Source organism: Eptatretus burgeri, chromosome 8 (genome assembly GCF_056783735.1).
Source record: "Eptatretus burgeri isolate ZD-2024b chromosome 8, Ebu_testis_v1, whole genome shotgun sequence".
Taxonomy (NCBI): domain Eukaryota; kingdom Metazoa; phylum Chordata; class Myxini; order Myxiniformes; family Myxinidae; genus Eptatretus; species Eptatretus burgeri.
The window spans coordinates 48,210,586-48,235,063 of record NC_140968.1 but is presented as its reverse complement, the minus strand read 5'-3'; the positions used below and the strand labels follow the sequence as shown (position 1 = coordinate 48,235,063).

General features: G+C 41.6%; 1 protein-coding gene across 7 annotated transcripts in view; it reads right to left on the bottom strand.

The window, feature by feature from the left end:
- Window positions 1–2,387: 2,387 nt before the first annotated feature.
- LOC147021691 (chromobox protein homolog 3-like) overlaps window positions 2,388–24,478 on the bottom strand; it is a 36,045-nt gene continuing 13,954 nt past the window's right edge. For 4 of the 7 annotated variants that reach the window (XM_085891934.1, XM_085891935.1, XM_085891936.1 and 1 more), the window contains 5 exons: window positions 24,197–24,357; window positions 18,655–18,696; window positions 16,806–16,932; window positions 12,882–12,976; window positions 2,388–2,788 (listed from right to left, as the gene is read on the bottom strand). In XM_085891934.1, coding sequence (XP_085748060.1) covers window positions 2,668–2,788; window positions 12,882–12,976; window positions 16,806–16,932; window positions 18,655–18,696; window positions 24,197–24,330 — 519 coding nt within the window. In that variant the 5' untranslated portion in view covers window positions 24,331–24,357 and the 3' untranslated portion in view covers window positions 2,388–2,667. The remainder of the gene's footprint in view (window positions 2,789–12,881; window positions 12,977–16,805; window positions 16,933–18,654; window positions 18,697–24,196; window positions 24,358–24,478) is intronic. The other 3 variants (XM_085891937.1, XM_085891939.1, XM_085891938.1) reach the window with 1 other exon arrangement.

Sequence of the window (24,478 nt, the reverse complement as noted above, 5' to 3'; positions counted from 1 at the left end):
CTGCTGCAGAGCCCTCGTTTCCGGGCGACCCTGGACCCGACGTGTGTGGTTAGTCATGTGGTACGCTTGGCGGTGCGGGATTATCGACTCGAGCTTCCGATGGTCTGGGGAAGATTACCGGTTGCATTAAAAAGGCATGTGCATAAATACCTCTTAAGAGGCTGCACGAATAGTGTTTTTCACGGCACGGGAAACACAGCCAGCATGACGTCCACGCTGCACGAAACGCATATGGAGGCTGATAAAGACGACTCCATGCCATGTTGGGCGGGATACGAGTGTGCGGAGTAGAAGCGGCTAGTTCCTTTTCAACCTTAATATCCAACACATATTGGTGTTTGCCCCACGCACACACTAGCGGAGTCGTGTGAACACGAGCGCTGGCCACATGCATAATGGCCGAACCGCGCGCACTGTATGGAATGTGCTCGAAAGCAGACACGTACGGAGCAGCCTCTTGCCTCTCTCTTTCTCCACCTCGCCTTGCCTCATCGACACCGCCACGACCCACCTCCTGCTGCCCGGACTCCGCATCCTCGTATCCGCCCACACGACGTCGACCCCACCCGCCTACCACTCTCTGGTTGGTCTACACACAACCTCGCTCTCTGGACTCCGCTCCTTCTCGACTCAAGCTCCTCCTTTCACGAACTCTGTCTCCACACGTGCGGCTCAAGCCAGAGACAACGCGCCCACTGTCGAGCACCGCACCATGGAGCATTCTCCCCCCCCCCCGAAACTTATTGGTGGCACGTCATGCTATGGGGCGCAAAGGTACCGAGATCATTGCCTCAACTGCCCTCCCTTCCTGGTTGCAAAACTCCCTCTTCATCGGGTTTTCTGTATCTGTGTGTGCGTGTGCTGGCGCCTCTCTGCTTAAGTAAGACTGCAGAAGATTATCATTGTTATTAATTTTGTGTTAAGTCTGCTCTGTGTCCCCTTTTGTAAGTTGACTGTTAATCTTATTAGGAATGTTCCCTGCTCGTTTTTGTCTTTTCTTCCATTGATCCATCATGGTCCGAATCCTAGTTTATCCAAGACTTTATTCCCAATAATCCGTTCCTTTTAGCCAGTATGTCCTTGGCAGTCGCTCGGCTGCATCAGATCCGGTAAAGTGATCCAGTTCGGACAAGGCGTACCGAGGGCGTGTTCCCCGGTAATTAAACGTGATTAATTAGGTAACCCAATTAACCCATAGACGGGAAGACCCGAGGTCATGTGGTTGAGTTATTGGCGTCTACAGTCGGTTAAGCGAGCCACCATGTCACGGAATTAAACCGTGTGTGATGGCCTACAATTCCGGGGAGTCTGGTGGGAACCGAGATAGCTTCCCCCACCTCGTGGTCTTCTCACCCAACCCCCGGCTTGCAACAATATTAAGTTCTGAATCAAAAACAAAGGTTCTGTAATATTAACACTGAAATAAAGAATTGTGAAGACAAAATGCTAACCATGACTGATGTTACAATTCCAAAGCCCTGACTCAAGAACCAGCTGCACCCCTGCAGATGCTGGTGTCTCAGACGACACCCAAGAAGGCATTTCCCCTCTGGTCGCATCGAGAAGGCAAAGGGTCTGTTCTCTTCTCCTCACTCTTCGTTGCTGTCGATCTGCAGTGTAATCCTTAAAGACAAGTAGTGGACTCAAATTCATCTGCTTGCTTCAGTGATACGAAGATCACCCTCTGGGGACTTGCAATGCGACTGGCCAGTTGGACTTCAACCTGTGCGCACTAAAGGGAGCAAGGTTGCTTTGAACATGTCCACAACAGACTTGCATAAATTTGTATCCTGCTGAAGTTTTATGAAGAACTGGATACCCAAGATAAATTGCTGACTTGAAAGTCGTGAGTCAATTCAAAGCTGCATTGAAACCCGTCATGTGTATGTAACTTGGGGGAGTTTTGAAATCGGTTTCTTTTTAAATCACTATTATGAGATGCTTTTGGTGTTTTAAAGGTAGCCAGCATGGTTTAATAAATTAATTATTGAATATCCTTCTGTTTCATCTGCTTAACAATGGACGAGACATATTATTGTCCAAAAGCCTTTCGACCATGCCACCCCTCTGAGTAACTGGTGCACTCACGTTGGTGCTCAGAGTAAGCAGGGCGTGTACGCACACACCTTGGAGGGCTCCGTTCCACCTTCTGAAACCCACATATGCCGATAACCAACACACCTCGATATAAAGACACAGCTAACCAAGAGAGGACTAATAACTACTCTCCGGACATGAACCAAGTAGAAGCCAATGACAAATAAAACTTGCTTCAAAAAGAATATGTTCTTGTTTACTATGAACGCAATTAATACTTTAAAAAGAATGAGGTTTGTTCTTGTTCTCACGATTATGACTTTTGTAAACTAACCAAAGAAAGACAAATATTCTTTGCAAACACTTTATTTCGTTTTACAAAAATAACAAAATAATTTTGCACATAACACAAGCAAACCATAAATATTACACATCCTGCTGAAATATCAAAACTAATTATCACAAAGGCTATCAAAACAGATCAACCCTCTAGATTGGAGCAAAATGTATAAAACCACAGCAACTTTGATCAATCTCTTTGGGACACACATGTGATAAGACTGACAGAAGACAGGATTACTAGTGCAGCTCAGAATTGGAAGGACAAAGATGTTCTGCAGAAAAGAACAGTTATAGATCGCTGTTGGCGGGAGCCCAGGTGAGTCTCTTCTCATAGAACGCGATGACAACCTGTGGGCACTGCACGTTGGCTTCTTTTGCCAACACGAGATCAGCCTCATCACAGCCTTTCCTGTAACCATAAAACAAACAAAAAATAACATTCATTTCCAAGGAGGGGGAGGGAAATTTTAGACCATTACCATAAACCTCCATCCCAGCAAGTACACTCTGATGACCATATGGACATGCACCAGTTTATATCTAAACTAGTTTTGCATCATGCTTTTTCAGACAATGTCCTCATCAGGAAGACAAAACTGTCAATGATATTTGCAATTGGCCAGCCATGTAGCTGATAAGTAGCATAACATCAAGGGAAACAAAACCTGAAGTTAACACGAGCAACCATGAAAATGAAGGTAAACACAAAACAAAATCAAAACTTTACGGTGAAATGGCCACCAACAGTAAATGCATTTGATCTCATTAATGACATCAGAATGTTTCGCGGGGGGGGGGGGGGGGGGGGAGGAAATTATTTTAAATAATTATGCAAACCGCAAAAAACAAACTTCCATCACACTGCATGTCGATTTGCATATAACCTCTAAAAATACTTCAATTGATATACAGTTGCATATATATACACATGCACACTGTTAACACGACCACACCAAAATTGTACTTATACAGGTGGGTTAATACTCATCGGTCAAGGTTTCATGGAATGCGCACAATGAAACTGAAGCGAATGTGGAGCTAACACACAACTCGGCAAGCTCCAATTCAATAACACCGATGCCAAGATATTTAACTCCGAGGAATGAAAGAGAAAACTTCAAACCATTAGCGAAGACGGATCTTATAAAGGATGCGATGAACAAAGTGCTCCACATCGATATATTAAATAAAAAAAATCTCATCTCAACCCACAGAGCCAATAAAAGATACCACCTCAAATTAAAAACATAATGTGCGCGTGTGCATGCACATGATGTGCCCCCACCTAATACAAGGAAGAGACGCAGAACAGAAGGTATGTAAAAGAGGACGCCATGGGACAATATACCACCAACTACTAAACAAGGTCACACTCAAAAACTGTAAAACCAGAAGAACCAAATTGTTCACAGCCTGGAAAGCCCACAAAAAAGCTTTTGATAGTGTTCCACATTCATGGAAGATAAAATGCATGCAACTGTACAAGATAAACTCCCAAATAATCAAACTGATTGAGAATGGCAATGGCACTTTGGAACACTCAGAAGGAAAGATCGAAATAACAGGAGTGAAGATGCGTTTCGGGATCTTCAGGGTGATAGCCTTTAAATCCTCCTGTTTTGCCTGGCCCCGGACCCACTGAGCAACATCATTCATGAGCAAGCACAAGGATACACCCTAACTTCCAAGAGAACTTCCAGAGATAGGAAAGGTGACATCTATTGTAAGTGGATTATCTAAACCTCTGCACTAAACAAAAAAATTGGGAGAACAAGTGAAAATAGTGAAAGGGTACTCCAAAGACATTCAAATGGAACTTGGCCAAGATAAGTGTGCTCAGTGCATGTTCCTTAAGGATAAATTAACAAAACGGACAACATAAAAATAGACCGAGATACAACAATACAGGATCAAGACAGCAAATAATCATACAAATACCTCGGAGTATAAGAGGGCCACCAAATACGTTACAAACAAATGCGCAAATAAATTGCCAAAGAATACTTGCATAAAAACAAGGCTGATCCTAAAAACATCTCATCCCCCAAAAAAAAAAAAAAATCAAAGCCATGAACGAACTCCTGATACCAGCATTCCAATGCAGCTGTTGAATAGTAAACTGGCCACAAACAGAAGACAACAAACTCGATATAAAAACAAGGAAACTCCTCACCATTCACAAAAAAAAAACAGTGCATCCCAAGAATGTAGCGTAGTGGCCTGATGGAACTGAACCAAGTGCACAGAATGACAGTCGGACTGGCTGAATACGTGAAAAGTTCAACAGACGACATCACTACAGGATCCTATTTGGATGGAAACATGAAGACAGCGCAAGCCAGAGAAGGTATCCCAAACCCACCTGATAATAAAAAAAATAAAATTCCAGAGATAGGTGCAAATGGAAGATGATGTCACGCATGAAACCAAAACAGCAATGAATACAGCTCCAACTAGAAGGGCACTTGGTAGAGCGCATACCTCTGCCACGCAATGATCTACAAAAACATATCGGCTCCAATACATTTTTCAAATATCATGCTATATATAGTTTTTGGCCCAATCTCTCAATGGTGAAGAATCACTTTAAAAATTAAATAATTCTCACATCTAAATCTTCACCAAAATCGAATCAATTCATCCTTGATCAAAATGTCCACCACGTTTCATCCGAATCCATCCACAACTTTTGAGATATCGTGCTTTCGATCATTTTTTGGCCCCATCTCTCAATGGTGAAGAATCATGAAAAAGTTCTAGTAGCCGGATCCAGATCTTAACCAAAATCGAATCAGTTTGTCCTAGTCATACACCCAACCTGTCCACAAAATTTCATCCGAATCCGTCCACAACTTTTTGAGATATCCTGTACACAGACAGACAGATAGACAGAAAGGGGTGAAAACAATCTCCTTCACCTAAGGTGGTGGAGGTAATGATAGCAAAAAAAGACAAAAGAAGAATATAAAGTGAAATATAAACAGATATACACCAACAACTGGGAGAACAACAAAAGAGCAGAAGATATAGAATAACAACAATAATAATTATTATAATTATATTAAAAAGTTGGACAGAGACAAAGAAGGCTCATTAGATTGGCTAAGAAGAGGTTAGTTCAAATGGGATGGAGAGCAAATCATTATTAAAGCCCAAGACCAGGGATACTATACAAATGGATTCAAGAAAATTGCAGGACTGAGTCAAACGGACAAGTGTAAGCTTTACAAGGTTGAAACAAAGCATGAGCAACCTCCTATGGGGATGTAAAAACTCGCGTCAAAACTCTACACACAAAGGCACAACAGGGTTTGTACAGTTATCTACTGGCACATCTGCAAAAGCTTCATCATCCCAATCCCAGAAAACTCAAGGAATCATGAACCAAAAGTGATAATGGAGAACAACGAGGTCATGCTCACATACGAACTGTTGATCCCATCAACCGTGAACATAGAAAACAAAGCATTGTGACCAAATATTGTACTTATGTAAAAAAAATTAAGAAATGGCATTACTAATTGAGGTATCAGTTCCCAGCGATTTTGGGATAAACAAGGTTGAAATCAAAACAAGAAAAAGAGCAATCAGAGATTGTAGACCCTCGCCATGACTAGTTTTGTGTGGCATATTTTGTATGGTATTTGTGTATTGGTGTGTTATGTAATCAAGACATAATTAGAACTGCCACTTTATTAACTGCTGGCAGTGATGACTGGGTACCAAGAAGTCCTGCTTAGATCGGACACCTGACTGTCACCAATGACATTTTTTATGATTCAAATTAATTGAGAATGAGATTAAAATAAATTCAATTCAAATCAAGTGGAAGATCAAATAGGTACAGTCCTGCATTGGAGTAATCAGAAGGAACCCGAACAAGCAAAAAAGCAAAGGTGAAGTCATCAGGAGGAACCTGGATAGGATTCACATTTCAGCGGCTATTCCTCTACCATCAAACCCATCCAGACACAGCCAAGTGAGCCTTATTCAAGAAAACAAAAACAAACAAAAAATAAAAATAAAAAAATAAAAAAGAACCCAGATCAAAAAATTAAATAATTTCAGCTGCCAGACCATGTGTCCAATCAAGTTGAAATTTAAAACATGTATTCCCCATCGCTATCACATCATAATTGTGAAATTTCACGTTGATCAATTAAAGAGTTCCAGAATTTTTTTTAATACATGTCTGCCAAACCACGTGACCTATCAATTATTCCTGAACAAACTTGTGCACCCATGCCTTGGGGAAGATTTGTGCGACGTTATCGACCCCTCGATCTATCCAGCCATTCTGGAGAAGAAGATTTTTATAGGTTTCAGGGTAAATCCAATATGGCTGCCAAACCACATGATCTGTGACATCATGTGTGAACCTTTTATTCCTCATGGATAGGCGGTCATATGTATGAAGTTTTGCCTCGATCTGTTCAGCCATTTCAGAGAAGATGATTTTTGAAGGTTTAAAAAAAAACAAAAAAAAAACAATATGGCTGCCAAATCACGTGACCGATGACATCAAAAATTTTCAGTCCGATGACGTCACGCCCTTCAGAGGTGGCTTCGATTTCCATTATGCAACCACTTTTGTTTCTTGTATCAATATGATGAACTTGTTGAAAGTGATTTTGCTTGCCATTCAACAAAATATAATACAAATGAAACAAAACAAGGAAAACAGGTGATGTTTTTGTGATTTATCACCACTGCGATGTCACTCCACACAGATCCAAATCCTAATGGGGGTAGGGAAAAATAAATTGAGAGAACATCACTTTTATATACAAGTATTAAGAGTGAAGGTCCACAAGAAGTTTTCTGTGTGGATAGATGCGGTGTAATATAACTGAAGAGCACATTTAGAGTACTGCATGATCAACAGTTATTTATTTTTGAAACCGCAAGGAGAAAATGTTTCTGAGAACAGTAAGTGAAGAGGTTTGTACCAAGTCAGTTGGTTTTTAAAATACACAGAACTTGGCTTCAAAAGTAAAAGTAAAAACAAACCAAAACGAGAACAGCACTTAGTAGAGGACATTCCTCCACCAGGCTGAACAGTTCATGTTTTGTATCCCACTGATAGGCCGGATCTGGATCCCGACCTGAACCAAGATTTAATCAATTCTTCCTTGTCCCACACCCAACCTGTCAACCAAGTTTTGGCCAAATACGTCCACAACTTTGTGAGATATATATATATATATATATATATATATATATATATATATATATATATATATATATATATATATATATATATATATATATATATATATATATATATATATATCTATCGTTTTTGGCCCCATATCTCAATGGTGAAGAATTACTTAAAAAATTAATAAATCAGCCAAATCCGGACCGTCCAAAAATCTAAACAATTCGGCCTCATCACACACCCAACCTGTCCACCAAATTTCGTCCACAACTTTTTGAGATATAATGATCACAGACAAACAGACAGACAGGGGTAAAAACATAACCTCCGCCACCTTCGGTAGCGGAGGTGAAAACTATAATCACATTAATCTAGCCACAATTAAGAAACCATTACAAATGAGCAATGATTGCAATGACACGTTCACACTTGTGGAAACTATGTGGTTGCACTGTGCACCACTTACAAGTAATCAATAGACCTCTGAGATTTGGGGCAAGGAGATAATTGCAATGATAAATTCTCAGGTGTCATAAGGAATGGCAAAAGAAAGATGCAGTTTTGTCTCCTGGTAGTTTTCACTTCGTTTTGTAGGAAAGGCTTCTGTATTGCAGTATACAGCAATACAATTTTTTTTTTGGGGGGGGGGGAATCTTGTACTGATTTGATGATAAAGGTTATAAACCACAACATATGAAAACATGTTGGGGCTGTGACATTGGTATTGTGAAAAAAAGAACCGTAAGAATCAGAAAATTACGAGCGTCAGAGAAAACGTAAAATTGTCAATATTTTTTTAGTAATTTTGCGATATGGAATTAAAGGGCCAACACATATTTACAAGATTTATGTGTATGCACAACTGACTTGGCTGTTCATGTAACATGGAAGATTGTGTAAGATTGCATAAGTAACAAAATTGCCGTCAGTCATCCATCTTGGATCTGATCTCACCAAAGAAAAAAAAAAATGATGTGCATATGTATGCCATCACTCATTATCTGTGTGCCAAGCTTGAATAAAATCGGTAAATGCATGTCCGAGAACTTGTAAAAATAATTTTTTTTAAAGCCCGAAATTGAACAACTAAAACGGCCGCCAATATACCAGTCGGCCAACTTTTATCAGATCACAAAATATAGTGAGGTCAATCATATACTGAGTTTGTGCCAAGTTGGAACAAAATCAGACCATGCATGTTCAGGAAACGGTTGGGGGACACATTTTAATTAATAAAATGGCTACCAGTCGGTCATCTGATCTCGAAAAAGAATACATACGCAAGCCATCATTATTTACCTGCGTGCCAAATTTCAACATCGGTAAATGCACGTCCGAAAAATGGTTGAGGACGTGTTCAACATCGGGATTTTTACAGCTTAAATGGCTACCAATCGGCCATCTGATCTCGAAAAAGAATATATATGCAAAGCCATCATTCTTTATCTGGGTGCCAAATTTGAACAACATTGGTAAATGCATGTCCGAAAAATGGTTGAGGACGTGTTCAACATAGGGATTTTTACAGCTAAAATGGCTACCAATCGGCCATCTTTGATTGCATCGCGAAACAAAATGATGTGCATATGTATATCATCATGTGTTGTCTTTGTGCCAGTACGGATAAAAATTGGTCCATATATGTCTGAGATATGGTTGCGGATGCACAGACACGAAAATCAGACCAAATCCCTAAGCCCCCATGTAATGGGGGTACCATAAGCCCCCCCCCCCCGCGCAAGTCCAACGGGGCTAAAAATAATTTTGAGATAGAGTTTCAGTAATCGAAAGAATCACAAGGTTTGGTGCATCAGGTGCTAAAAGCTGAAAATTTTCAAATAACTGTGACCGACTTGCACCACGCTCATCACTTATTTTGGTTACAAGATCAAAAAGTAGCAAAGGCAGGTTGATACTGGTACTGGTAGTTGGCATTGCCAGGTTTGAGTGAAGCAGCAAAAAAAACAAAAACATTTATTATTCCCACGCTTTCGAAGAAAAGCAGGAATATTGTGATTGTCTCCGCCATCCGTCCGTCTTACCCTGTAACTTCTCCTACACAGTTTGAAATAGGAACTTGAAACTTTGGGACATACAATAGTAGGTATATGTATGGGGAAGTGCACAACAATTTCGGATTTTTGATATGACCCCTCGGGGCCGGGCCAGAGGGGGTGGGGTCATGGGGGCTGAATTTTTAAAAGTGTATTTACCATTGTACATGGTAAATTCTTTTATAAAGAACTTACTTATGTGGCCCCCATGAGTGCCAAACAGTCACAGGTTTTACTGTATTTATCCAATTGATTATGAATAATTATAATTAATATTATACACAGTTTATTCCTATGATTAAATTGATGCACAGTTCTATATTGCTGGACAGTGTTAAATTAATGTTTCATGAAATGTTGACATGCTTGCAATGACTTCTGATTTAGTAAACATAGTAAGTCTTTCATCATAAAGCACATCAAATAGAAAAGAATAGTCAATCCATTTTGCAAGACAAAATTTCACCTAGCGTTAATGGGACAAAGCAGTGTGCGCGGGAATATGCGATGGTGTGCCATCGACAACGTAGTTCTAGTAATATAATAATTAACTGCAAGGTAAAGAGTTTTTTGATTGCTAAATGAGTGAATGTTATCATGTGCTAAAAGGAGAGTCAAATGTTTATTTATAAATACTCATTAGAAACACCGATCATTCATTTCCGATCATCAATTTGGTTTCAGACCAGGTCACTCTACCCTGGATATGCTGCTTCTGTTCTCCCAACAACGGATGGTGGTCCTCAATGCCAGACATGAAATCAGAGCCATATACCGAGGCATATCGCGTGCTTTTGACACGGTCTGGCACCCCGCCCTGCTCACCAAACTCTCTTCCTATGGTACCCAAGGCCATCTTCATTCATGGCTCGGATTTCCTTTCCTGTCGCAGCCAACGTGTGGCCCTCAATGGAGTGTTCATTCCCTCTTCCTGTCCAGGCTGGAGTTCCTCAAGGCAGAGTTCTGGGCCCTGTTCTTTTTCTGGTTTTCATCAATGATCTTTCCGACTCTCTGGAAAATCCTCTTTATCTCTTTGCTGAGGACTCCACCCTCTGCCGTACCATCTATCATCCCTCAGACCGGCAAGCAGCAGCTTCTTCATCCTCTGCAGATCTGGGTAGAATCACAAACTGGTCCAACACGTGGAACATGTCTTTCAAACCTGACAAATGTCTCTACGAAAGGACCGTTTGGAACCCCCGCCACCACCCCACCCATATACTTTCTCAACAATCCGCTGGAAGAAGTCCTTTCATTAAAGTTTCAGGGTCTCACCATCTGCCATGATCTTTCCTAGGAAAGCCATGCCAATCGCCGACTGGGAATCCTCAGTCATGCAAAGTCCTTCCTCTGTCCACCTGAGCTCCTGACCACATACAAAGCCTTTGTCCACAGCCTGATGGAGTACTGCTCTCCCCTCTGGGCTGGTGCTCCTGCCTCTCACCTTTCTCGGCTTCACGCTGTGGAAACCAAGGCATTTAGGATCATTGGTATCTCCCACAGTGAGGCTGAGTCTTTGGGCCTCTCACCGCAAACAGGTCGGTGGTCTTTGTCTTCTACAGTCTCCTCTTCGGTCTCACCCCCAACCCCCCCCCCTTGCTCTGTCTGTGATATGTCCACCCCCCCATATTTCCGCAGGGTGCTCAAGGTCTGCCAGTAACCCCCTTCTGTTAAAACTACCTAAATCATGAATCACTGCTCACCTTCACTCTTCCATTCCTCCTTTTCCCCACCTTTGGAATAAACTGCCACACACTCTTCAATCCCATTCTTCCCTCCAAAACAGCCATTCACCACCACCTCTCATCTTACCCCATCCAAAACCTCGATCTGTTCTACCCGTTAATCAACCACAAACCCACCTCCTTCAAATTCCCTGCTTTCCTTCCTGAAAGTCCCTGTAATCTCCATCTTGTATACCCCATGTTACCCACCCCATCCCTCTCCCTTCAACAGATCTCCTAATGTCTCTGTTCCCCATCGTTTTGTCCTTCCCTCTCCCATCCCTCTTGTCTCATGCCCCCCGAGCTGTGCGTTAGGTCTCATACGAGCCTCGACAGTGTATACAAAAAAAAACACCCACTACCTTCGGCAAAAGAGGAAAGGGGGGGGGGTGAGTGGGATGGATAGTGTGGGAGGTGGTGCAAATATATTTTGTGCCATGGCTAATAATCCCCCACCTACCCACCCACCATTTGCAGCAGGGGTTAGTAAAGCACTTGCACTCTGGCACGTGTACTGGAAAAAGTTTGAGTCTTGTGCCAAAATATTGTTTGTATGTTGTGCAAAAATTTTGCGTCGTCATCTTCTGCCATGACTTTGTGCCCATGGCCTGACCCTGGGTTTACATAAATGTCCTGACAGTAACACAAACACAGATAACAACTGTTTAGTTATTACCTCATAAAAGGTGCCATTAGTGGCTGGACATAGATATGCTTGCTCCATTATATCGTTTGACCCCAGTTTACTTTGGGTATGCATTCCTGAAAAATGCAACGAATATCGAAATGACAGAAATCAAAGCAATTCTTCTGATAAGAATTAATGGAATAAGTGGGGGATGAGTTTCTAACGTCACCACCTCATGTATAATATTTAGCAATTTATCTAAATTACCTTTTTTGATTAATGACAGTTTTATAAAAGTACAAATACATATAAATAAATAAAAACAATTACCAGACATTTAAATAAAAATAAACCTCATCCGGAGGCAGTCGAAGTTGGTGGTACCTCTTCTTCCTCCTTGAATAAGTGTTGGCATTTTCACAGATGGTATGCAAGTGAGGCAAACTTAACCCAGCGACATAAACTGCACATTCACAAGCATCCATTTGCCAAATAACATGAAATTTCACTTCGAAGGTAACACTTCTATAATGCCTCACAGCCAAGCCACAGTCCCGTACATTTCTTTACGTGCAAAGTGAAGTACAGTAGTTATTTCAGAAATTGTGTGATATTCTGGCATCTTTATCAGTTTTGTAAGTTCTGAAAACATTCGAGAATAAAAGGTATGGGTTTTAAACTGACATAAGTGAGAGGTGAGGAGACGCAAATTGGGTAATGGTATCAATAACCTGATGACATATTTGTGAAATGACATAAAAAAAGGGGATGCATAAATTGGGGTATTACTGCATATACAGTAGATCAGGATCAGTGAAATGATCCTAAATTACATTTTCAATACATTATTTCAATAATTTCTCTGAACCCTTACCCTTTGCATCGAAGAAAAATTAAAAAGTATTTAAAAAAATAAAAAAAAACCCAAGCATTACCACTTCATTAGCAACATCAGTTCTCCCATGGAATCAGTCGCTCCAATGATTTTCTCTGGTTCCAGGCAACGTGCAAAACCCGTCACCTTTGTAGCCTGCAAGGATAATAAACTGGTAAAGCATAAAACAAGACTTTCACAGTATTAATAATATCAGAAAACTTTATATTAATATCAGGAAATGTTGCATTTTTATTTTTGGATTAAAAATAATAATAATAAATAAATAAATAAATAAACAGTCGACCTAAAGCCTCACTAAAGTTGTTCCCATTTCACAACATGACAATATTTTGTGCTTTGCTGTATTTACATCATACATGCTATGTCAAAAACCTGTGTACATTTCCTTAATGATAAAAGCGACATCACAAAGATGGCCTCACCATTACCCAGAGTGCCCCAGGAGGTTACGTTACTGTGTTTATCTGAAGTGAAGTCCGGCGCTGTCTCGTGTATGTGCGTAATTTGTGTTACAGCTCCTCTACGAGCATTAAATGCTGTTTTTTTAAAAAAAACAACAAACTTTGGTTTGTAAAGAAAGACTGGTAATAGCAGACAAATAAAAATATGACATAAGATTCAAAACAATAATGGAGAGTTTCCTGTCATGAGCAATTATTATTCAAAATTTTTGTTAAAAAAAAATAGTATTTCCAATAGCTCAGAGCATAAATCCCATGTCATCCAACAATGATTTATGGACGAACACACGATGAAAAGTAATGCCTCATATTCATTCTCTGCAAAACAGGTAATGGATTAGTTGTACAATACCAGTGATAAGAGTGGTAAGCAATATACACAGTATATTTCACTCTCATCATATCCAAAACTTATTTCAATGTTTTTAATCAAATATTTAAAACAAAGAATTTACAGAAGTTACATTCACGTAGAAATTTCTTATGAACAAAAACATTTCAAATTCTAACGTTTCTAAAAGGTTTATATCAGTTTACACTGATGGTATGAAATTTAGCTGCACTAACAGGCAAATACAATCACATGTAAAACTAGAACAGCACTCAGTAGAGTGCATACCTCCACCAGGCTGAATAGTTTACGTTTTGTATCCTACTGATAGGCGGGATATGCATCCGGACATGAACCAAAATCTAATAGACTTGTTCTCGTCATCTTCCCAACCCATCCACCGAGTTTCATCCGAATCCATTAATAACTTTTTGAAATGGCAGGCTACATATAGTTTTTGGGGCTCATCTCTCAATGATGAAGAATCACTTAAAATTTGAGTATCCAGATCTTCACTAAAATTTAATCACTTCATCCTCATTACACACCCAACCTAGCCACAAAGTTTAATCTGAATCCGTCCTTAACTTTATGAGATATCCTGCTCACAGTCAGACGAGCAATGGGTGAAAACAACCTCCGGCCACTTTTGGTAGCAGAGGTACCAAGACAGGGCACTTAATTATGCATAGCCTCGTCGAGGTATATATATATATATATATATATATATATATATATATATATATATATATATATATATATATATATATATATATATATATATATATTTATTACAGCAGCTTTCAGAACCAGTGCAGACTCACTAACTCAATGACTGACTGACACAAAACCAACTCGGACATAATCCACAATTAAGGTACAAAATAAACTTGTGGTCAAACTAGACAAAAAAAAAAAGAGGTTATGGTTAAATTACACAACTGTCGAACATTGCCCAAGGTTGCCTGGGCATGCTGTTCGAGCCCCTGGTCTGAGAGAAATTATGCAAATGTTATTTGGAAACAATTTGCTGTGGCTGCAGATGCTGCACATAATCTCTGATCGCTTCAGGTATTATGCTTATATTAGACAACTTTGTTCCAATATCACTATTTAATTTTGAAAATAAATTAATTAATAAATTGCACCCATGTCCAAAGGAAGCTCAGGTTCAGTTTGACATTTTTAATATGAAATAGGCAAAGCCTAAAAAAAAAAACGAAACCCATCTGAATTACCCTTTCGAACCATTTATAATTAAACATGGTGGGATAGAAAGGTTACGGATAGATAGACAGATGGAAGGAAGGACGGACATACGCAAATATTGAAGTAGCTTTACCACTTAAAAATAGAAAAGCTTTCAACTGCAAAATGTGGCCGAGTCATAAAGATTACATTAGATCTGATAAAAATGAACGCTCTATATTAAAGTTTATCTGCGTGCAGACAGGGTCGCTCACTGACCAATTACAATAGCCTCGACCGTCCCTTCAGGAAGAGTTGAGGTTAACAACAAACAATATAAACATAACAAGCTTCAATGTTAATGAATCATTAATTTCACATCTAATCACTTATGTATTTTAAGCATTTACTCTTCCTCTCAACCACGATGGCTTTTTAGCTCCAGGTGTGCATTTAATGGTTTCAAGCGTGTGTGTGTGTGTGTGTGTGTGTGTGTGTGTGTGTGTGTGTGTGTGTGTGTGTGTGTGTGTGTGTGTGTGTGTGTGTGTGTGTGTGTGTGTGTGTGTGTGTGTGTGTGTGTGTGTGTGTGTGTGTGTGTGTGTGTGTGTGTGTGTGTGTGTGTGTGTGTGTGTGTGTGTGTGGTACTGCAATGGCAACAAACCAGACTCCCACAAGCAACAATGTTTCTAACTGGAATCTGGGCTCTAACATGCATGTAATTTAAAAAGGATTATACCTTTCATAACTGCAGGTATTTTTCAACTCAAAAGACTTTGGTTTGAAAAACAAATACAAGTTTAAAAAAAAAAAGTGTAATTCGTTTCCAAGTTTATCAGACTGCCAACAACGGCAATTAACTAAGTGCTGAATTTATTATTGATTAATGTGATGAGCATTTGACAATGCTTTTCGGGAAAGCCTTGCTGTTGATGATGTGAATACAAATGCAAATCCTCCATTATTAGCCAATATTTCATGGGATACCTCACTTTGACAGAGAGGAATCCCAATCATGTGTACCGAAAGGAGACGATGGCAATGCTAAAGAAGAACAAGGACAAATGTGTCCAAGAGCCGCGTCCTAAAGGCAATAACAACAACTTCCGATATTTCGTCACGTGCCTTGATGGAGCCAATAGCGAGACCCGTCATGGAGGCTCCTGTTCATGATGATAAAATCGTGTATTTACAAAATTACAACACATTAAATGGAATAATCTTTAAATAGTAACGTGAACTTTTCGAAACTTTAAAGCAAATGTCCGAATCCATTTAAAAGTTGATGATAAATCCAAAAATAATCCAAAAATAATAATTGATAAAATCCAAAAAAAGTTGATGGAGGAGGAGGAGGAGGAGGAGGAGGAGGAGGAGGAGGAGGAGGAGGAGGAGGAGGAAGAGGAGGAGGAGGAGGAGGAGGAGGAGGAGGAGAAGGAGGAGGAGGACGCTCTCAAAAGGCACCCTCAATGAGGATGTGTAGAGGTGTTTAGTATTTAAGGATCAAGCCGAGTCCTAAAGGTTTTGTCTTCACAAGAAGAAGAACAACAACAACAACAATGCAGAGCTCTCTGAGAGCAGCAGGAGGAGGAGGAGGAGGAGGAGGAGGAGGAGGAGGAGGAGGAGGAGGACGCTCTCAAAAGGCACCCTCAATGAGGATGTGTAGAGGTGTTTAGTATTTAAGGATCAAGCCGAGTCCTAAAGGTTTTGTCTTCACAAGAAGAAGAACAACAACAACAACAATGCAGAGCTCTCTGAGAGCAGCGTTCGCTACACGAGACGCAGCTGAAAAAAAAATACTTTCATACATTATCCTATGTAAACAGGACACAAGTGAGATTATTTATCACCAATAAGTAAATATAGGCAGGTCATGAGATAAACAATTTACTAACAAGGGCCTAGGGCCTTCAGATATGATGGGAGAAAAAGAAGTCATTGAAGGTTGCATTTTGAGAATCCATTTTTAACAGAAGAGTCGAACCTCTGTGCGAGGCTTCTTTGCTGTCGTCTCTTCGACGTCTGAGCGGGCAAGCTTTTGACGATCCAAAAAATCATTTATCAGTTCTGGGCAGTCCAGATTTTCTTCAGGTTCCCAAGTGTTATCATCACTGGAAATTCAGAGATAGACAAAGGCAACAAACACTGTTCAACCAGCACACACAAAATAATAGTCAAATTATTTATGAGTGGCTGTCAGGTGGTGTAATGTGTTCAGTGGATTGTGAATCAACCGTTTATTGTACAAGAGTTGGTAATGGCTAGTAGGGCTCAACACTTATTGCAAATGCAGAATTGAGTAAAAATAAAAAGGTGACAAGTGTTGAAGAAATAATTTACAGCTTGTGGAAGGATCACCAATGTTCAGAGAATTTCCAACTACTTCTGACTATTAGGCCATGTCCTAGTAACAGCTGTGTCTGGATAGAGAACAATCTCATACTTACAAGTCGGTTTCTAGAAGAAGGGATCTTTGGGGGATGTTTGTGAGTTCAGTATACAATTGGGAAAGCAGAGGAGAGCAGGGAGAAGAGCCAATCACTGTTTGCTTTGCTGTGTGCAGTGCTGTACCAGTGTGTTGCTTTGTGGTTCTGTTTTCAATCAACCAAAGTTCGGACTATGCCAAACACATAATCTATCGATCAAAGAACCTTGGCTTTTGTGACAAACAAAGTTTCATGTTTCACTCAATATAAGAGAGTCAGTCAGTCCTATATAAGTGTACTAAACAACATTTTATGCTCTTCAAGATTCCATAAGACCACATAGTCAAACTTCCTCCAATGTGGAGGACACATTCTGGGGTAACAAAGTGTTGGAGGAATAATTAAACTTGTGGGGAAAATGGGGATATGTTCCAGGGTCCCTGAAAGATTGACCCTAAAAGAGCTTTTCTTGGTATATATTTTTTACGTTTATTTGCATGGAATGGTGCAGCATTATTAAATACCTTAATATAAGTGTAGGTGTCATAATAGTTCAGTATTACAGCAAAACAACTCAACTTTTTACTGAATTAAAAAAAAAAAATAAAAAAACCAATGTGACCCGCAGGGTGACCCGTATCTTGCCAAAAGGTGACCACGTGTGACTTCTTTAAGGTCACACTGAGGTGAACAGAGCTGCTATCCACCAGGAGCGACTCCTTGAGGAATATCTGCCTACGAGAGATTCCGATGAGAATCGTTCTACAGAGTAACCATGAAAAATATGCGTTTGCCTCATAACGTCATAATGTCTCAAGCTTTACATATCAAGAAAGCACTCAAGGTGTTCAATTTGAGGTACTACACGATATGGTTCCTAAAACTTGAAAATTTGACCTTGGGGTCAAATATGTTTGACCTTAGGCGTTAACCATGAAGGTCAAGGCCAATCGCCACCAAAAATTAATCAGCTGAGCGCCAGACCATGAACTATATTCCCATGAAGTTTGAAGACGATCCGATCAAAATTACTCAAAAAATAAGGATTTCGTCAACTCCCTGATTTGCGACAAAGTGACCTTGACCTTTGACCTTCAAAATTTTATGCGCTGAAAGGGACCTCTATAGGCCTCTGATATGCGAAGTTACAAAAATTTCCAATGATAACTGTGCTCTGCAGAATTTTTTATACATGATTACAGACAAAAAAAAAAAAAAAAAAAAAAAAAAAAAAAAAAAAAAACATACAAGCTGACTAACATATCTTGCAAAAACTTCGTTTTGGCAAGATAATAAAACATGTACATGTTAAAAAAATAATAATAATTAAAAAAACGAAATAAAATAAAATAAAAAGGTGTGATGGAGACTCCTGCATAAACACTGGCACGGATTTTATCTTCATACTTCCACATTGTCCTTGCAGTCGATTCCTTCATGCCATGTTGCCTGTCCAAAGAGGAAGCGGAAACAAACTGATAATTAATTCAGAATATAAAGTTCGACATCCATGGTCATCGTTTTTCTTATCTGGTCAATTTGAATTGTATGGTCTTTTGGAAACCATAATGATCAATGTGTTGGATAAATCAAAATAAATAAATAAATAAATAGGACCACTGGACCTGGAGCATATCTGGGCCCTGCCCTAATGTTGTTACCCAAATTTGAAAGCATTCTGACTGGTGGGTCTGAAGAAGAAGGTTTTTGAAGGAATTTACATGATTTTCACAAACATTTACTAAGTCTGCCATTTTGACACTCCCAGTCACGTGATCGACATGACCTCTGCAAGTTAACATCACGACCCTATCCTAATGAACCCCAAATTTGGTAGTATTTTGACTGGTGGGTCGAGAGAAGAAGATTTTCAAAGGAATTTGAACAAGTGCAATCTTGAAAACCTCAAATATATCCAGAATAAACCTCATGAAAAAAACCATGACAAACATTCCAAACAAAAAATAACCTCTGAAAGAACTTTTTGTGAAATATCTACAACAGCTCAAAAAAAGAAAAAGTCCTCCTGGAATGCTTGCTATTTTATATGCTCCGAAAAGGGCGAAGCCAGGCTTCCCCAGCAGGCATAAGCGTGTTGCACGGCAACCAATGTGTGCCCCTTGCCTTCAAAGTATGTTGTGTTCATTGGCCAAGTTCACCGAACCGCAACACAACACCCTTCCCTTTCACCAGGCTCATCCCAAGTAGTTCAACCCTGGTGTGGCATGCAGGTGATGACCCCTCTAAGACAAATTACCTACGGATCCCTGACTGCGACATTTCAAAAGTTCCATGCATGTTCCAAAAATAATGGAACTTAATGCGTTGTGCAACGAAACTATATAACCGACTCATGCAGACAGCCTTATGCTAAATTGCCGGAATTTGAATCTAAACACCAACCAAGGTAGGCTTAAAAATAAGTTATTTGCAATTATGACCCAGGATCTGCATTGTCAGGTCAAGCCAGATTAGATCTGTGGCTTGCTACAGGTACTGTGTAAACCTGTTTCATGGTCGGGTTGTCGGCGACTAAACCATCTCCCCAACCGGTATTCTGGTGAGGAAGGTGTATGATGTGGACACCAAGCAGGATTAAAAACAAAACCTTTCAAAGGGCGGAGGAGCACCTTGTAAGCCAACGGCCATCCATGTCTGTGGACATCCTCCTGCAGTTGTGTTACTTTATTTTTTATTTTAAGTTTGGTGGCAGGATTTGCACTCCGGCCACCATAAAACATACGCAAAGAAAACCAAAAACCCACTCCGTGGGAGTACCACCTGTGCAGCTGCCCTTCGCAGGGCAGCTCACCAGATGAAAGGATTGGGTAAAGCCTTCAGGACCCCCACTCTTTGATGATAGGAGGAAAGACGGTAATCTTCCCGGGTTGGATTGCGGTAGTGTGTCAGGGTGGTGCTGAAGTGTCGTCCACGAGACGGCAGTCTCCTTGGGTTAACCTGAGGCGGTCCCTTTGGGTGGGTGCCTGGAATGCCCTATCCCCAAGAGGGGATGATCACCTGCATCTGTCATCATCTGATCTCAAGTGTATGAACATCAGTATTGCAGAACTCTGAGATTCTGAGACTGGATAATGGCGAAATCATGGTGGGTGGTAACACCTTCTATTGGTCTGGTTGCTCTGATGGTTACCAGGCCCAAGGAGTTGCTGCAGCTGTGTCCAATAAGCTGACTCCAATGATGATTGAGATAACACCGGCCAACGAGCGTATGAGACAAAGGATTCGTCACTCCTTGGGTGTCGATTCCCTGGTCTCTGAATGTGCTTCGACTGAGGTGAGTGATTTTACTGTGAAGGATGCATCTATGCCATGCTAGGCCAGTGCCCCAGGCGAGATACTTTTCTCGTCTTGGGTGATTTCAATGCATCGAGTGGAACTGATAGGGATGGTTATGAGACATGTGTTGGTGCATCAAGTCGCTTGACTTTGCAAGAATCATGGATTTAGGGCAGCTGGTTCATGGTTTCAGCACCCACAGGCTCATCGCTGGGCTTGGTATTCCAACGAAGATTGACCATGTGCTTGTTAATGGTCGCAGGAGGATGATCCAGAACTGCAGGATCTATCGGAATGCTCAATTCCTCAATACTGACCACAGGCTAGTTGTAGCAACTCTGAAGCTGCAGCTTAAATCTGGGAGAATGGTACCATCCCAGCCTAAGCTGTATGATGGCAAGCTCAACGATGAGAGGGTAGCTGTAAAGTTTGCGAACAGGCTGAGTGTGGATTTTGGGGGTCTGGGTGTGTTGGGAAATCCTGAAGAGTTGTGCAGTGCCTTCAAGACCACCATCCTTGATGTTGCCGGTGGAGGTCTTAGAACTCACCCTTGGGCGAAGAAGAATTTTGTCTCTCAAGGGACACTGGATACCATTGACCAGTTGCAGAATCAGGCTTAATGGCAGAGCTGAGCTGTTAAGGGTGTTGAGGCGTAAAACTGTACGTGTGCTGAGGGTGGACAAGGAGGACTATGTGCAAGGAAACTGTGGGGGTAGAGCAGCACCTGTGGTCAAGTGATTCTCAGCCTGCTTACAGGGGAATTAGCGCATTGCTTTCCTCCAAACCCATCCCTCTGTGCACTGCAGTTAGAGCGGAGGGTGGTGGGCTCTTGACAGAGGAGTATGAAGTGAAGGCCCGCTGGGCTGGTTACATTGAGCGGCTGTACCATGCTGATCAAGCAGCTGTGGAGTTGGATGTCAGTGGTGTTCTGAGATCCTGAGATCTGTGGCATCCATGCTGAACTCAAGGCTGGTGGAAATGTTGCACTCGTGTCGTTGCAGGCAGTTGTGCTCTGCCTGGAACACAGGCATCACCCCAACTGACTGGAAGAGGGGCTTGTTGTCCCTCTCTCGAAAGTGAAGGGTGATCGCCAATACTGCAACAACAACTGAGGAATGACACTGCTATCAGTGCCGGGCAAGGTCTTTGCTCGGATGATTATTGATAGGGTTCGCCACAATCTGCTTGAGTACCAGCGCTCAGAGCAGTCAGGCTTTACACCAAAGAGGTCAACGATTGAACGTATCCTTGCGCTTCGGATCCTCACCGAACGCAGACGAGTTTCAGCAGGGGCTGTTTGCAGACTATGTTGATCTCTGTAAAGCGTTTGATTCAGTGAATCGGGATGCCCTCTGGAGGATTTGTGGTCTTTGTGGTGTGCCACCAAAACTGATCAATCTGATGTCTGAGCTATACTCTCGTACTGAGACTGCTATGAGATGTGGTGATACCATCTCCAACTAATTCCAGTTGTTACTGGAGTTATTTAGGGGTGTGTACTGCACCCCCCCCCCACACTTTTCAGCGCTTGTATGGACTGAATTCTGGGGAGGATGTCAGAGAGATCAAGCTGCAGTGCATCGTTTGGGAATGTCAAGATCTCTGACCTTGATTTTGCAGATGATGCAGTCATCTTTGTGAAGACTGGATATCCTTTTGGGGGCCCTCGAGGTGCTGAATGAGGTAGGAGTAAGAGCCGCTGGGATTACGAGTTTCCTGGGTCAAAACTAAGATTCAGGCTTTCAATGACATATTGGATGGTGCTATCTTGTCTGTACCTGCTTGTGGTGAGGATGTTGAGGTTACAGAGAGATTAATTTACCTTGGCAGTGATATTCATGTCTCTGCTGGCTGTGAGCCAGAAGTCAGTAGACATCTGGGTCAAGGGTTATGGTTAGTCATGGATTCACTAGATCATGGGATGTGGCACTGTCGGTACCTGTGCAGGACGACGAAACTCCGAGTAGTCAGGTCCTTGTTGCTTCCAGTCTTGCTATACGGATGTGAGACTTGGACTCTGACCAGGGATCTGAGACAGAGACTTGATTCCTTTGGTACCAGGTCGCTTCGGAGAATCCTTGGCTATCGCTGGTCAGACTTTGTGTCCAACAAACGGTTGCCGAGAGAGACTAAAATGACATTTGGTACCTGCATAGTCGTTGAGCGTCAGCTGTGGCTGTATGGACATGCGTCTCATTTTCCCAATGCTGATCCTGCTCACCAGATTTTCTCAGTGAGGAACCTCGTGAGTAGAGGAGGCCAATGGGCCGACCCCATGCCTCATAGTTGCAGCAGGTTGATCAGCATCCCAAGGAGATTGGGAGGGGTCAGGCATCTGCCTGGGGGATGGCCAGACGGAGGCCTCTGGAGCACCGGCAGAAAGTGGACGTAGCGACATGCTGCTGCGGCACATGCTCCCATACCTGACCTGACTTGACCTGATCTGCAAGTGGGGGGGGGGGTGGGTGGGGGGTGGGTGGGGGTGGAGGGGGAAGAAAAAAGTTTTTGGCATGCTCAATAATGGTCCTTGGCACATCTAGTGGCCACAAAGTTTGTGGTGCTCTTGCCAGGCCACTTTCGGTGGCCTTCTCGACCATGGCAGATCATGTTCCGTCCCACATTTCATTTGAAATGGCACAAACACAAGAGAACAAATATTGTCTTCCGGTGGTGTCACCTGCCGACATATGGCAGTCCTTGGTGGCATATCTGTGGCTGCCTGCAAAGCAGTCCTTTGGAGCATAAATGATGGAGATGCAAAGCAGTCCACATGGCCAAATGATGGTGGCAGCTTTAGGGTATGGCAAGGGCAGCAAGCAAAGCTACAGGCAAATAAACAGCAAGGCAAGGCAAACCAGGCCGGCCAGAAATGCTGGCCAGCCTCATGGCGTACTCGGAACGTCGTGGAGGAGGGCAGGAACATGTGGGCGCAGATCAAGTGGCCAGATTCGGCCCCAACTTCCTTGCTAATCCCTTGAACTAACCTCTACCCCTTTGTCCCTTAACTCTTCATCTAACCTAACACCTTGTCTTTCTAAGCTCTGTAATCTAATCTATCCCTCCCATGTTCTTTGATCCCACGAACTAACCTATCCACCAGGAGGAAATCAGCACACACATGGTGACACAAGGCTTGCTGGTGGGTAGCCCAATGGAGGGGTGGTGGGGGTGTGGGGGGTCGGAGGGGGGGGTGCAAACCCCTTTATTAAAATTTTGGACTCAATGGGTCCACTCAAAGTCCAATTACCCTTCACCGTTATCCAGCGACCGCAATCACGCAACAATGGTACCCAAGGTGGGAGCATCCCTACTCTAAAATCACAAAACTCATTTCTCTATTATCATTACATAATGGTATGGAGGTGGCATGCCACCTAAATTTTTTTTTTTTACCCCTATCCCACTTCTCTTACCATATTCTTCCCCCTTCTTTAATCATTCATTCATTCATTCATTCATTTCCTCGCTTGTTACATGTACGTGCGGACCCAATGTCTGTGCGGTGCCTTTCTTCCCTTGTGTTACATTTCTGCTCTTCCATAAGAAGAGATTTGGTATCCACAAAAAATAAAAACATTGCAAGTTACATTTGGTTTGTGACTCAGAATGTTATCAACACAAAAGATACACATTAAACAATACGCTTGCTTACTTGTGAAATCCCTTCCATTTTAGGAAGTACTCCACCTTTCCCTTTTCCACCCTTCGATCGATAACTTTTTCCACAATGTATTCTTCCTCAGGCTTGCTTCCTTCCGAAGACTTCCGCTTTTGCTTCTTGCCCATCTTTAAAATTGCGTGTCTGTTGACCCTCTGCAAAAAAAAATAAATAAATAAATAAAAAAAACACAACTTTTATTCAATACGAGTGCACATAAACAGGTTTCATACCATCATGAAATTTTTAAAAAAAATCACAACAGGTACACAAAAC